Source organism: Myotis nattereri (genome assembly GCF_964212035.1).
Source record: "Myotis nattereri genome assembly, chromosome: 7".
Lineage (NCBI taxonomy): Eukaryota > Metazoa > Chordata > Mammalia > Chiroptera > Vespertilionidae > Myotis > Myotis nattereri.
In genome coordinates, this window is record NC_138082.1 from 20,216,338 (window position 1) to 20,229,009 (window position 12,672).

The 12,672-nt window shown below is 40.5% G+C and overlaps 1 protein-coding gene across 2 annotated transcripts in view; it reads left to right on the forward strand.

The window, feature by feature from the left end:
* Positions 1–12,672, forward strand: part of XRCC5 (X-ray repair cross complementing 5) — an 81,801-nt gene that overhangs the window by 29,973 nt on the left and 39,156 nt on the right. For both annotated transcript variants that reach the window (XM_081095419.1, XM_081095420.1), the window contains exons 15-16: positions 9,430–9,520; positions 10,933–11,002. In XM_081095419.1, coding sequence (XP_080951545.1) covers positions 9,430–9,520; positions 10,933–11,002 — 161 coding nt within the window. The remainder of the gene's footprint in view (positions 1–9,429; positions 9,521–10,932; positions 11,003–12,672) is intronic.

Consider the following 12,672-nt stretch of genomic DNA (forward strand, 5'->3'; position numbering starts at 1 on the left):
AGTCCTTTTCTTCCCATGGCAGCCTTGCTTTGGCCTCACTGAAGTCATTAGCTAATCTCTGTCTGTGTTAAGGCTCCAGTTCCTGATCCTGATTACCTTCTGCTGTTGTGGGAAGGAAAGGGGTCATTTCCCCTTCTCCCCTTGATTAAAATGTATACTGGTATTAGCTGACTTTAAGAAAAACCCAGAGGTTGTTCTGTGATTTGGTCCCCGCTGTGATGATACCTTCAGTTCTAATCCTACCCCTCACTCTTTCTGGAAGCCTGAGTGTCTCCTGGGGCCTGAGAATTATCTCGCTCACACATACCCACTCACACTCCCATTCTCTACCTTTCTTCAGAAATCTTTGTTTGTAAGAACTGCAGAAATGATGCATTTAACAAATATTTATTGAGTACTTCCTGTATTTAATAAGAAGGATTAAGCCCCTTCTGCAAGGTTCTTGCAACCCTTAATTTTTATGGTAAGGTACCCATCAGCTTTGGAGGTGGTTTCCCCAAAGAGAAGAAAATTGCTAACAACCAGTTATACTTTTGTGTATATTCAGTATCTCTGTATCTACGGCACATATTTCCTGTGTAGGGGCAAGGGACAAAGACTGGGGAGTGAGCAAATGCCTGTTCAGGAAGTGTCAGAGGCCAACACAGAGAGCCCTGGACTGGGAATCGCGAGTCTTCATTCTAGCTTTGAACTCTGTGTGATTTTGGTTAAATAATTTTATCTTCATGAGAGTGTCTCCATCGAAAAACAGCATCCTCTCAACAGATATTGTAACACTATCTCTTAAATTAATATTTAATTTAATAAGCACTTTGAACTATTTAGAAGGGAAGGCAGTAGTCAAAACCCAAAACAATAATAGTATCATGCTGTCCCAAGTTAATCCTTTCACCTGTTTCCTGAGATGTCATCTCCTGTCTCATCTGGTACCTTAGTCCAATCCTAGTATCTTCCCTCTTTCTGTAGTTTCAGCTTCTCCCTTTGTACCAGCTCCTTTCCCTCTACACATTAACACTATATTTCTTTCCTCTGTAACAAAATAAAATAAATCTCTCACTTCCCCCTCAAGTTACTACCTATCATTTTCTTTCCTTCCATAAGCCAGGCTAATTGGAGAATAGTCTACACTGATTCTTTACTGGGCACTCATTGTCTCGCCTTTCTGCCCCCACTGCTTTCCTGAAACTGTTCTTCCAAAAGACACCAACTGCTTACATGTACTTTAGCTCAGCAGCCCTCTCTTTCTTCACCTCTTCGCAGCACTTGACATTGTCAGTTATTCTTTGCCTCGGAACTCATATATCTTCCTTAACTTCAGCTTCTCCGGGTGCTTCTGTCTAAATCTTTGACGGCCCCTGCTTCAATTCCTCTGGGGGCTGCTTTCTTTCCCCACCAACCTTAAATGTGGATGTTCTGTGGGACTCTTCCTCACCAAGAGCTGACACTTATTGGACACAGGCATGTGTTGAATGCTTTGCTTGACATGTATTACCTTTTTAGATCCTTTGGGCCATCCTCTGAAGTAGGTTCTTTTATAACCCCCATCTCAGAGCTGGGGATACTAGACCTGAGAGAAGACAAGAAACTTGCCCAAGATCACAGCTGACTACACGTTGGTGTGAGGATTTAAATGCAAGCAGTCCAACTCTAGCTGATTTGGCTCAGTGGATAGAGCATCAGACTGCAGACCAAAGGGTCCCAGGTTCCATTCTAGTCAAGGGCACATGCCCAGGGTAGGGGGCTCGATCCCCAGTAGGGGGCGTGCAGGAGGCAGCCAATCAATGATTCTCTCATCATTGATGTTTCTATCTCTCTCACCTTCTCTCTTCCTCTCTGAAATCAATAAAAATATATTTAAAAAATAAATAAAAATAAAATAAAAGCAGGCAGTCCAGCTCCAGAGCTTGCACTCTCACCCATTGTGCCACGTTGCCTTCATAATACGTGTTCTAGGGCCTTTGATTATTTTACATGCATGCCTTCAAACACTACTAAGTATCTGTCCATCCTGACATATTTCTAGCCTAGCCACTGTATCTTAAGTGTCTGTCATTACTTCAACTTTAATGTGTCCACAAATGACTTCATCGTCTTTTTTCTTCCATGCTCCTTTTAAACCTCATTTCATGCTATTTTTTATTCTCTATTTTAGTTAATGACACCTATTTCTAGGAAGTCATCACTTTTCTATTTCCCATATCTAGTTGGTTTACCAAGAAGTATTAGATTTACCTCAAACCCACTCCTTTCACTTTGGGTTAGTATAGTGGCTAATCGCATTGATTTTGGAATCGGATACATTTGGATCAGACCCAAGCATTTCCCTTTAATAGCGGTTAAAGTTGGCAAGTGGTTCTGTGTCAAGTGGCCATAACAGACACCTGCCTTTCAGGAGGCTGCATAGGAGAGTGGTTACTAAGAGTTGAGGACTAGTTGTGGACCCTTTACTAATTGTGCTTTAGACAAGGTCAGAAGCTTTTGAACCTTGGTTTGCTCATTTGTAAAAGACAGTAACAATAATTAACACATAGGGTTGTTGTGAAGTTTAACTGAGATACTTTATTTTTTTTCTTTATTGATTAAGGTATTACATATGTGTCCTTTCCCCCCCATTGCTCCCCAACCCCCCCACTCATGCCCTCACCCCCCTAGTGTCTGTGTCCATTGGTTAGCTTATGTGCATGCATACAAGCCTTTTGGTTGATCTTTCCCCCCTTACCCCCCCCCCCCCCACCTTCCCTCTGAGGTTTGACAGTCTGATCGATGCTTCTCTGTCTCTGGATCTGTTTTAGTTCATCAGTTTATGTTGTTCATTATATTCTACAAATGAGTGAGATCATGTGATGTTTATTTTTCTCTGACTGGCTTATTTCACTTAGCATAATGCTCTCCAGTTCCAGCCATGCTGTTGCAAATGGTAAGAATTCCTTCTTTTTTACCACAGCATAGTATTCCATTGTGTAGATGTACCTCTGTTTTTTAATCCACTCATCTGCTGATGGACATTGAGGCTGTTTCCAAATCTTAGGTATGGTAAATTGTGCTGCTATGAACATAGGGGTGCATATATCCTTTCTGATTGGTGTTTCCAGTTTCTTGGGATATATTCCTAGAAGTGGGATCACTGGGTCAAATGGAAGTTCCATTTTTAGTTTTTTGAGGAAACTCCATACTGTTCTTCATAGTGGCTGCACCAGTCTGCATTTCCACCAGCAGTGCACGAGGGTTCCTTTTTCTCCGTATCCTCTCCAGCATTTGTCGTTTGTTGATTTGTTGATGATAGCCTTTCTGACAGGTGTGAGATGGTACCGCATTGTTGTTTTGATTTGCATCTCTCGGATGATTAGTGACTTTGAGCATGTTTTCATATGTCTTTTGGCCTTCTGTATGTCCTCTTTCAAAAAGTATCTATTTAGGTTTGTTGCCCATTTTTTGATTGGGTTGTTTATCTTTCTTTTGTTAAGTTGTATGAGTTCCCTGAAAATGTTGGAGATTAAACCCTTATCGGTGATAACATTGGCAAATATGTTCTGCCATGCAGTGGGCTTTCTTGTTGTTTTGTTGGTGTTTTCTTTTGCTGTGCAGAAGCTTTTTCTTTTGATGTAGTCCCATTTGTTTATTTTCTTTTAGTTTCCATTGCCCTAGGAGCTGTATCGGTGAAGATACTGCTTTGGCATATGTTTTGAGATTTTGCTGCCTGTGGATTCCTCTAATATTTTTATGGTTTCCCATCTTATGTTTAAATCCTTTATCCATTTTGAGTTTATTTTTGTGTATGGTGTAAGTTGGTGATCTAGTTTCATTTTTTTACATGTATCTGTTCAATTTTCCCAACAACATTTATTGAAGAGACTGTCTTGACTCCATTGTATGTTCTTGCCTCCTTGGTCAAATATTAATTGAGCATAGTGGTTTGGGTCGATTTCTGGGTTCTCTGTTCTATTCCATTGGTCTATATGTTTGTTCTTGTGCCAGTACCAGGCAGTTTTGAGAACAGTGGCTTTGTAAAACAGCTTGATATCTGGTATTGAGATCCCTCCTACTTTGTCCTTCTTTCTCAAGATTGCTGCAGCTATTCGGGATCTCTTTTTATTCCAGATGAATTTTTGGAAAGCTCCTTTTAGGTCTGTGAAATATGCTGTTGGTATTTTAATGGGAAGTGCGTTGAATTTATAGATTGCTTTGGGTAGTATGGACATTTTAATGATGTTTATTCTACCAATCCATGAACACAGTATGTTCTTCCATCTGTTTATGTTATCCCCTCTCTTTTTCCAGTGTCCTGTAGTTTTCCGAGTACAGGTCTTTTACCTTCTTAGTTAAGTTTATTCCTAGGTATCTTAATTATTTTGGTGCGGTGGTAAATGGGATATTTTTTTTTATAATCTCTCTTTCTGTAAGTTCACTATTGGTGTATAAAAATTTCTTGGCATTAATTTTGTATTCTGTTTCATTGCCGAATTCATTTATTAAGTCTAATAATTTTTTGATAGAGTTCTTATGGTTTTCTATGTACAACATCATGTCATCTGCTAATAATGACAGTTTTATATCTTCTTTTCCAATTTGGATAACTTTTATTTCTTCTTCTTCTTGTCTAATTGCTATGGCTAGCACTTCCAGTACTATGTCAAACAGGAGTGGTGAAAGTGGGCATCCCTGTCTCGTTCCTGTTCTTAGGTGAAATGGCTTACTTTTTGCCCATTGAGTATGATGTTGGCTGTAGGTTTGTCATATAAGGCTTTTATTATGTTGAAGTATGATCTCTCTATTCCCATTTGCTGGGGGTTTTATCAAGAAAGGGTGTTGGATTTTGTCAAATGCTTATTCTGCATCAATTGATATGACTGTGATTTTTATCTCTCAATTTGTTTATGTGATGTATCACATTTATTGATTTGTGAATATTGTACCATACTTGCATCCCGGGGATAAATCCTACTTGGTCAAGGTGTATGATCTTTCTGATATAATGTTGGATTCGATTTTGGCATCTATGTCCATGAGGGATATTGGCCTGTAATTCTCTTTCATTGTGTTGTCTTTATCTGGATTTGGTATTAGGGTGACGCTGGCTTCATAGAATGATCTTGGAAGTGTTCCTTCCTCTTGGATTTTTTGGAATAGTCTGAGGAGGATAGGTTTTAGTTCTTCTTTGAATGTTTAGTAAAACTCCCCTGTGAGGCTATCTCTGGCTCCAGGCTTTTGTTTGCTGGAAGCTTTTTGATGACTGCTTCTATTTCCTCCATAGTTATAGGCCTATTGAGATTTTTAGATTCTTCGTGATTGAGTTTTGGAAGCTTGTCTTTTTCTAGGAATATGTCCATTTCCTCTAGGTTGTCTAGTTCAGTAGTTGGCAAACTGCAGCTGGTGAGCCACATGCGGCTCTTTGGCCCCTTGAGTGTGGCTCCTCCACAAAATACCACGTGTGGGCGCACACATACAGTGCGATTGAAACTTCGTGGCCCATGCGCAGAAGTCGGTATTTTGTGGAAGAGCCACTCTCAAGGGGCCAAAGAGCCACATGTGGCTCGTGAGCCACAGTTTGCTGACCACTGGGCTAGTTTGTTGGAATAGAGTTGTTAATAGTATTTTTTAACAATCCTTTGTATTTCTGTGGGGTCTGTTGTTATTTTGCCTCTTTCATTTCTGGTTTTGTTTATTTGGGTCCTCTCTTTGCTTCTTGGTGAGCCAGAAGCTTCCAAAAGATGCTTTGTATGTCTACTGTGATCCTGGCTAGAGGTTCATCAATCTTGTTTATCCTTTCAAAGAACCAGCTCTTGGTGTCATTGATCTTTTGTATTGGGTTTTTTTGGTTTGGTTTTGTTTTTTTGGTTTCTATGTTATTTATTTCTGCTCTGATCTTTATTATCTCCTTCCTTCTGCTCACTCTGGGCTTTTCTTGTTGCTCTCTTTCTAATTCTTTGAGTTGTAGAGTTAGATGATTTACTACTTTTTTTTTTTTTTTTTTTTTGAGGTAGGCCTGTAGAGCTATAAACTTCCCTCTCAGGACTGCTTTCATTGTGTCCCACAGATTTTAGATTGTTGTGTTTTCATTGTCATTCGTTTCCAGGATGTTTTTAATTTCTTCTTTGATCTCTTTGGTAACCCAATCATTGTTTAATAGCATGCTATTCAGCTTCCAAGTGTTTGAATTTTTTTTTTATTGTTTTTATTGTAGTTTACTTCTAATATTATGCCATTGTCTGAGAAGATGTTTGATATTATTTCTATCTTATTGAATTTGGAGAGACTTTGCCTGTGACCCAATATGTGGTCTGTCTTTGAAAATGTCCTGTGTGCACTTGAGGAAAATGTATATTCTGTGGCTTTGGGGTGAAATGTTGTGAAGATGTCAATTAAGTCCTGATACCCTCTCCCCAGAAACATACCCTAACATACTAAGTTTTGCGTATATTTTCAGGGCATTTACACATTCCTTGATGCCATCCTTCAACCCCTGATTAAAAACCTTTGCTTTAATGGCTTTTCATTACCTTCAGCTTAAGATCAAACTGTTATACAAATGAGAAAACTCAGATAGGCAGAAATAAAAGAAGTATCCTATATTATAGAAAGGTAGTATGCAAATTGACCATCACCCGAACACACAAGATGTCTGCCCCCATGTGGACAAAAGATGGCTGCTACAAGATGGCCTGCAGGGGAGGGCAGTTGTGGGCGATCAGGCCAGCAGGGGAGGGCAGTTAGGGGCGACTAGGCTGGCAGGGAAGGGCAGTTAGTGGCAATCGGGCCAGCAAAGGAGCAGTTGGCATCGATCAGGCTGGCAGGGGAGTGGTTAGGGGCAATCAGGCCGGCAGGCCGGCAAGCAGTTGGGAGCCAGCAGTCCTGGATTGTGAGAGGGATGTCCAACTGCCCTGTGGGATCGGGCCTTAATGGGCAGTTGGACATCCCCCGAGGGGTCCCAGATTGGAGAGGGTGCAGGCTAGGCTGAGGGACACACATCCCCAACCCCCCTGTGCATAAATTTCATGCATCAGGCCTCTAGTTTATCCATAATCCAGCTACTTAGAGAACCAGTGTATTTCTTCACAGTTGCTGAGTCTATAATTTAGATGTTTTCTGTCCTCATCTCTCACTACTTCCCAGCATGCTCCTCATGCCCCAGTCCAACACAGCGACTTCCTCTCACAGGGATATGCTGCTTGCCACAATGCTTTTGTTAATTGCCTGTTTATATATTTATCTTTTTTATTTCACTGAACTTCTTAAAGATTTTGATTGCATATTAATTTTTGTATATTTAATATCTAAAGCTCTGCTTAGTTTTAGTAGCTAACACATTGTATTAGGTAAATGTTTGGCTAAATAAATAAATTACAAAATTTATACATATTTATAAAAGAAAATGAGAAGAGGAGAAGGAACAATGAATTACCTATGGTCCCAACAACCAAATACAGCAGCTCCTAAGATTTGTATGTCTACTGTGATCCTGCATGGATAATTTCTACCTCCCAGGGCTCTGCTCCTTCATAAGTAATTGGGGGATGAGAGTCATTGCCCTTTCCCACTTCAAATAGACAGTCTGACTTCAATATATGTAGAATTCCTAATAATGCTATTAAATGATTTAATATTGAGAATATTAATCATATTAAAATTTCACTACTTTCTGCTTATTCCTGGGCCTGCCTTCACCTGCTCAGTTCTGAAGAACTAAAATTTATATCTTCTTATCCTTCTTTCCCAAGAATCTTATCTTGGAAGGTTTAAGAAATTCTCTATGTGATTCAAACTTGTATTCTCACAGAACTTAGCACAGTGCTTTGCATATTTAATGGTTCTTAATGCCATCTTATAAGTTAATTTGTATCTTTGGAAGAGAATAGGTACATAGTTGTATACTCATGGTACTTTGTACCATAGTGTTTTCCTGAGGAGCAAACTGAAGATCAGAGAGTCTAGTAGCTTATTAGAGTCTAAACTCTAGATATACTGGGATTAATATGAAATCAATATTTTTAAGAAATAAAATTTCAGGGCGAGGGAGTGTTAAAACAGAGACTAAAATCTAGCTCTTTGGTTTCCAAATCTTCAGCAGTACCATGAGCAGCACCAAGTTGCCTGTCTCACAGGAATACCTGGCCAAGTTGAACTAAGATGACTGCGAGGTTTTTTGAATGGACTCAGATTCTGGGGGAATTTCATGCTGCTTTGGGTTTATGCATTTTCCTCCATTTTTGCCATCAAGGCTTTGTGTGCTCAGCTTCTGTTCTATTTGAAGGGAAGAACTCAGGATGATTCACCTCTTTTAATGATTCCTGGGCCCCATCCTTCTGTCTTCTATTTTTTCTTTTTTCTTTTTCTTCTTCTTTTTTTCTTTTTTCTTTTTGCTTCTCAAAGGGAAAAAGGCAAGTGGTGAATGGGAAAGATGTCAAGTACTAAAACTTTTAATTCATGTTTTTGTAAGGCTCTGATTACTGTAGTCCTTCATCTAGCTGTAAGAGGAGATTCATTATTGAAACAGCATTGAATAAGCCAGCTCATGCCTTATTATTCTTTGCTTTAATTTTAGGATAATCTCTTCTTCATGCCTCATTGTCTGAAGGTTGGGCTTTTGAACAAAAACACATCACATTTAGAAATACTAGATCCTAGTAATTTCCCTTCTCATTCAGCCACTTCTTGACAGCTGCTTTTGCCCTGGATTGATTATTTGTCTGGGAGGAAAATCTTCATATCTCAGTGTTCAGTAGCTTAAGGGAGATTATGGGCAGAGCCTTTGGGTTTGATTTGATTTTCCTTTGCAATTAACTTGACCTCTCCTGACTTCTAGACAGGCTGTTAAAGCCAGAATGTTGCTTGAAGCAAGATGTTTGATACACTTCCTTGGAGTCATCTTTCCCTCACGACACAGATGCTATTGGACTCTGTTAGCCTACTGTCCAACACAGAATTAGGTTTTTTTATAGCTTGACTTCTCTAAGAACTAGCTCTTGCATATTTGATCAAGGGTTATCTTGTAAGCTTTGAAGCTGTAAGAGGAAGTTTCTAAAGCTCTCACGTACATGATGAAGAAGACACAAGTCTTCTATGCACATGGAAAGCTAATAGCTGTCAGTTCTGAGATGGAAACCAGCGAATAGTATCTGAAGAGCAATGGGTTTCTTACTGAAATGTTCCGTTTCCATTACCTGTGCTTGCAGTTGCATCTGTGAGAGGGCTTTGTGATGCAACTGCTGACTGTGACCTCTATGCTGTGAAGCAGCCAGGGCTGCTCAGGTCAGGGTCAGGCCGGAAGCTCTGAGTTTGGGAAAGCAAGCCAGGCTCTTTGTAAAGGAGGACCAAGTGCGGCTGTTTATTTTTGACACTTGAAAAATAAAGTCGTACTTTTCACATCAGTAGTTCTGGGTTTTGTATTGTTTGCTTTGTTTTAAGGGGAAACCCCATTTATTTTTTTCACAGGCATGAGGAGGGACCTAACTCTAAAAAACTGAAGACAGAGGAAGAAGCCCACTTTAGTCTCTCCAGCCTGGCGGAAGGCACGGTCACCAAGGTGAGAACTTTTCCAGCGTGCTCTCCCCATTGCAGGAAGACAGGCTGGGGGAGACTGCATCAGTGTTTGTTAGTCCTTCCAACATATAAGCCACGCAGGCGCATCCCATACTTCTTCCTGGAAGTAATTACTGTCAGTGAATTGGTTATAGAATGATCTGTATGATACACAGTGCACAGAGCACTATAAAATACACAGAGCATGGAACATTGCTGTGGGAGTACTTTTTGTAGAGATTTTTTGTTGTTGTTGACTTCACTTTGCAGCTTTCTGTTTAGTCAAAATGATAGGGGTTGATGATACAAGTCTTAATCTCCAAGTACATAAAATTTGAGTGTAACTCTTCTTTCTGATATACAACTTCAGAACAGGTTTCACAAGTTTAGGATTTCTCAAAACCAAAAATCCTTCGACACCTGAGATCTTTATTTAATGGAAAGGTTTTTGGAACTTAAAGATAATTGCCTTATTTGAAGTATCATTAGTTTGAATCAACGGGTCTTAAAAATTGTCCCTTACTAGCCAAGTGCACTGGGAAGGTCAGTTAGCACTAGGGCATGCCTTTTCCCTTCTTCAAAAAGAAATGCTCTCAGAAAAACTGAATATCTGAAAAATGATTTGGGTTTTATTTCAATGTTTTATAGTGAAGGAAAAAAATTATGATCTTATTTGCTCGGAGAACTTTTCTGACTGCTTTACCAGAGCAAATTGGAAACTTTAGTATGTTTTGTCCCGAAGTCTACCAGCCATAATAGAGCCCCGTTGTCATCTTCCTTTGAGCTGAATGATACTTAGGCCCTGTTTAGGTTGGGACTGGAAGATTAAAGACATAAGTATGATCAGAAAGTGCCATATAGTGTGGCAGAGATTTCCATCTTTGAAACTAGCACTGCAGTAAACCTTGATACACGATCTGCTTGTACTGTTGGGTGATATCTTCAGTTTGGGCACGTTTATATATTCTACCAAAACTTCAATGCCAAAGGGTCAGCAGCAGTCCCCCCAAAAGGGGAAGTTCAGAGAGTCAAGCATCAGGCTGTTATTTTTCACGCCATCTTTGTAGGACAGATATATTTGGAACTGGCCCCACACTGCAGAATCCTCCCTTCCTAATTGGTTGGGTGTCAGGATGCACAGGCAGTTTGCCACATAAAGCCTTCAAGCTGGGCTGGCTAGTCGCTTGGTAGTAACACTTCTGACCCCTCTGGAAAGAAGTCAGCTTGCACAAAGGGAGGTAAGTGAAAGTACAGTCGGCAGCTGTATCTGCTAGCTTTGAACAGAACCCTGGAAATGACTAGGAAGGGCCTTCACTCTGGCTTTGGTTTTATTCTATAAGAGGACACTTCCAACATCAAGCCACCTTGTCTTGCCTGGGGTGATGATCAGGGTTATTTTCTGTGGGTGTATTCTAGGTCGGAAGTGTGAATCCTGCTGAAAACTTCCGTGTTCTGGTGAGGCAGAAGAATGCCAGCTTTGAGGAAGGTGAGTGATATGCCACTGGCTCTGCATTTAGGGAAGGTGTTCAATTGAGTTAATGGATTTAAAATCGAGATTAAGAAGTGTAGCCTTTTGTAATAATGTTATAACCTCTATATATAGCAGTTTTCTTTCTTGTGGGTCTTTGTGTTGTCCCTTATTAGTGATCTCATTGAGACATTATGAGCAATGAGATAAACTCAGTACAAGTCTGCCCAAACAGAGAACTAATTTGTTAAGAAAACTGTGGGCGAGAACCTTGGAGTTTTTAGTTCCACTTCATTGAACTTCTGTGGGTGACTGTGAATGAGCTTAGAATAAAACAACTTTGTGTCATATCTCCCTGTTTTCTGGGATACACATTCTTAGTCTAGTCTTAAGGATTGGAGCCCCTTTACAACCCAGAAAGACCTTGCTGCTGCCCTTTGATTCAGTACTTCTGAAATTGACTACATTCTCACAGTTTTCTTATCATATATAACCTAGAATTTCATTTAGGCTTGGGTTAGTATTAAAATGGCTTCCAGAACGAATAGAGGGTCTTGAACTGACATTCACATACTACTTGAATGCGTTTATATTCCTGTTCTCTCACCCCTTAACGCAAGGGTGGGGAAACTTTTTTCTGCCAAGGTCCATTTGGATATTTATAACAAAGGCCATACAAAATTATCAGCTTAAAAATTAGCCTGCTATATCTGGTCAAACATTTAATTAATTCACCCCTAATGCCTTGGTAGGCCCAGACAAATGACTTTTTGGGCCTTATATGGTGCCGGGAGCCAGTCCATCCTTGCTGTTTCAAGGGACCTGGCATATATGGCATACTGTTCTTAATATGTTTGCTCACCTTCTTGGCACTATGTGTTTTAACCAAGGTCTCTGAGAAAGGTTGTTTCTCCAGGTAGGGATTTTCCCCTGAAGTTAGGGTGGGAATAAAACCTCTTAACTAAGTGCCAGGTGGGTAATTAATCACTTTAACTACGAACAATCATGCTTAAGCTATATAATCTTTACTCCCTGGAATGGAGATAAGAAACGCCCTAACCTTTGGAATAGAGATTGATAGGATTGGAATCAACTGGTATAAATACAGATGTAACAACACAGAACTTAGAAGACAGAACCTACACAGAACCTAGAGACAGAAGAACTTCGCTGGAGAGAACATGGCAAAAGATCCTGGACTGAACCTGACTACAGAAATTGGCAAGAGAACATGACTAGAACCTGGTGACTGAACCTGGCTGGAGAACCTGGACAGAACCTGGCTGGAGAACCTAGCGAGGGAACATGGCTACAGAACCTGGCTGGAGAACCTGGAGAACCTAGCAAGAGAACATGGACACAGAACCTGGCTGGAGAACCTAGCGAGGGAACATGGACACAGAACCTGGCTGGGTATCCTAACCAGAACTTCGCTGGAGATCCTAAACAGAACTTGGCTGGAGATCCTGGCTAGAGATTCTGGCTAGGCTGCTGATCAACTGAACACTGTCTCCGTGTCATTCCTTCTTCGCCAACTCCGTCCACACCTTTGGGGATCCCTGGACCTGCTGGGGTTGGACCCCAGCAATATGGCCCGTGGGTGGGTGTTCCCCACCCTTGCCTTTTAAAGAGTGGCAGCTAGCACTTGTAGTCCTGCAGCTTTGTGTACACAGTAGTAGTCATCAGTG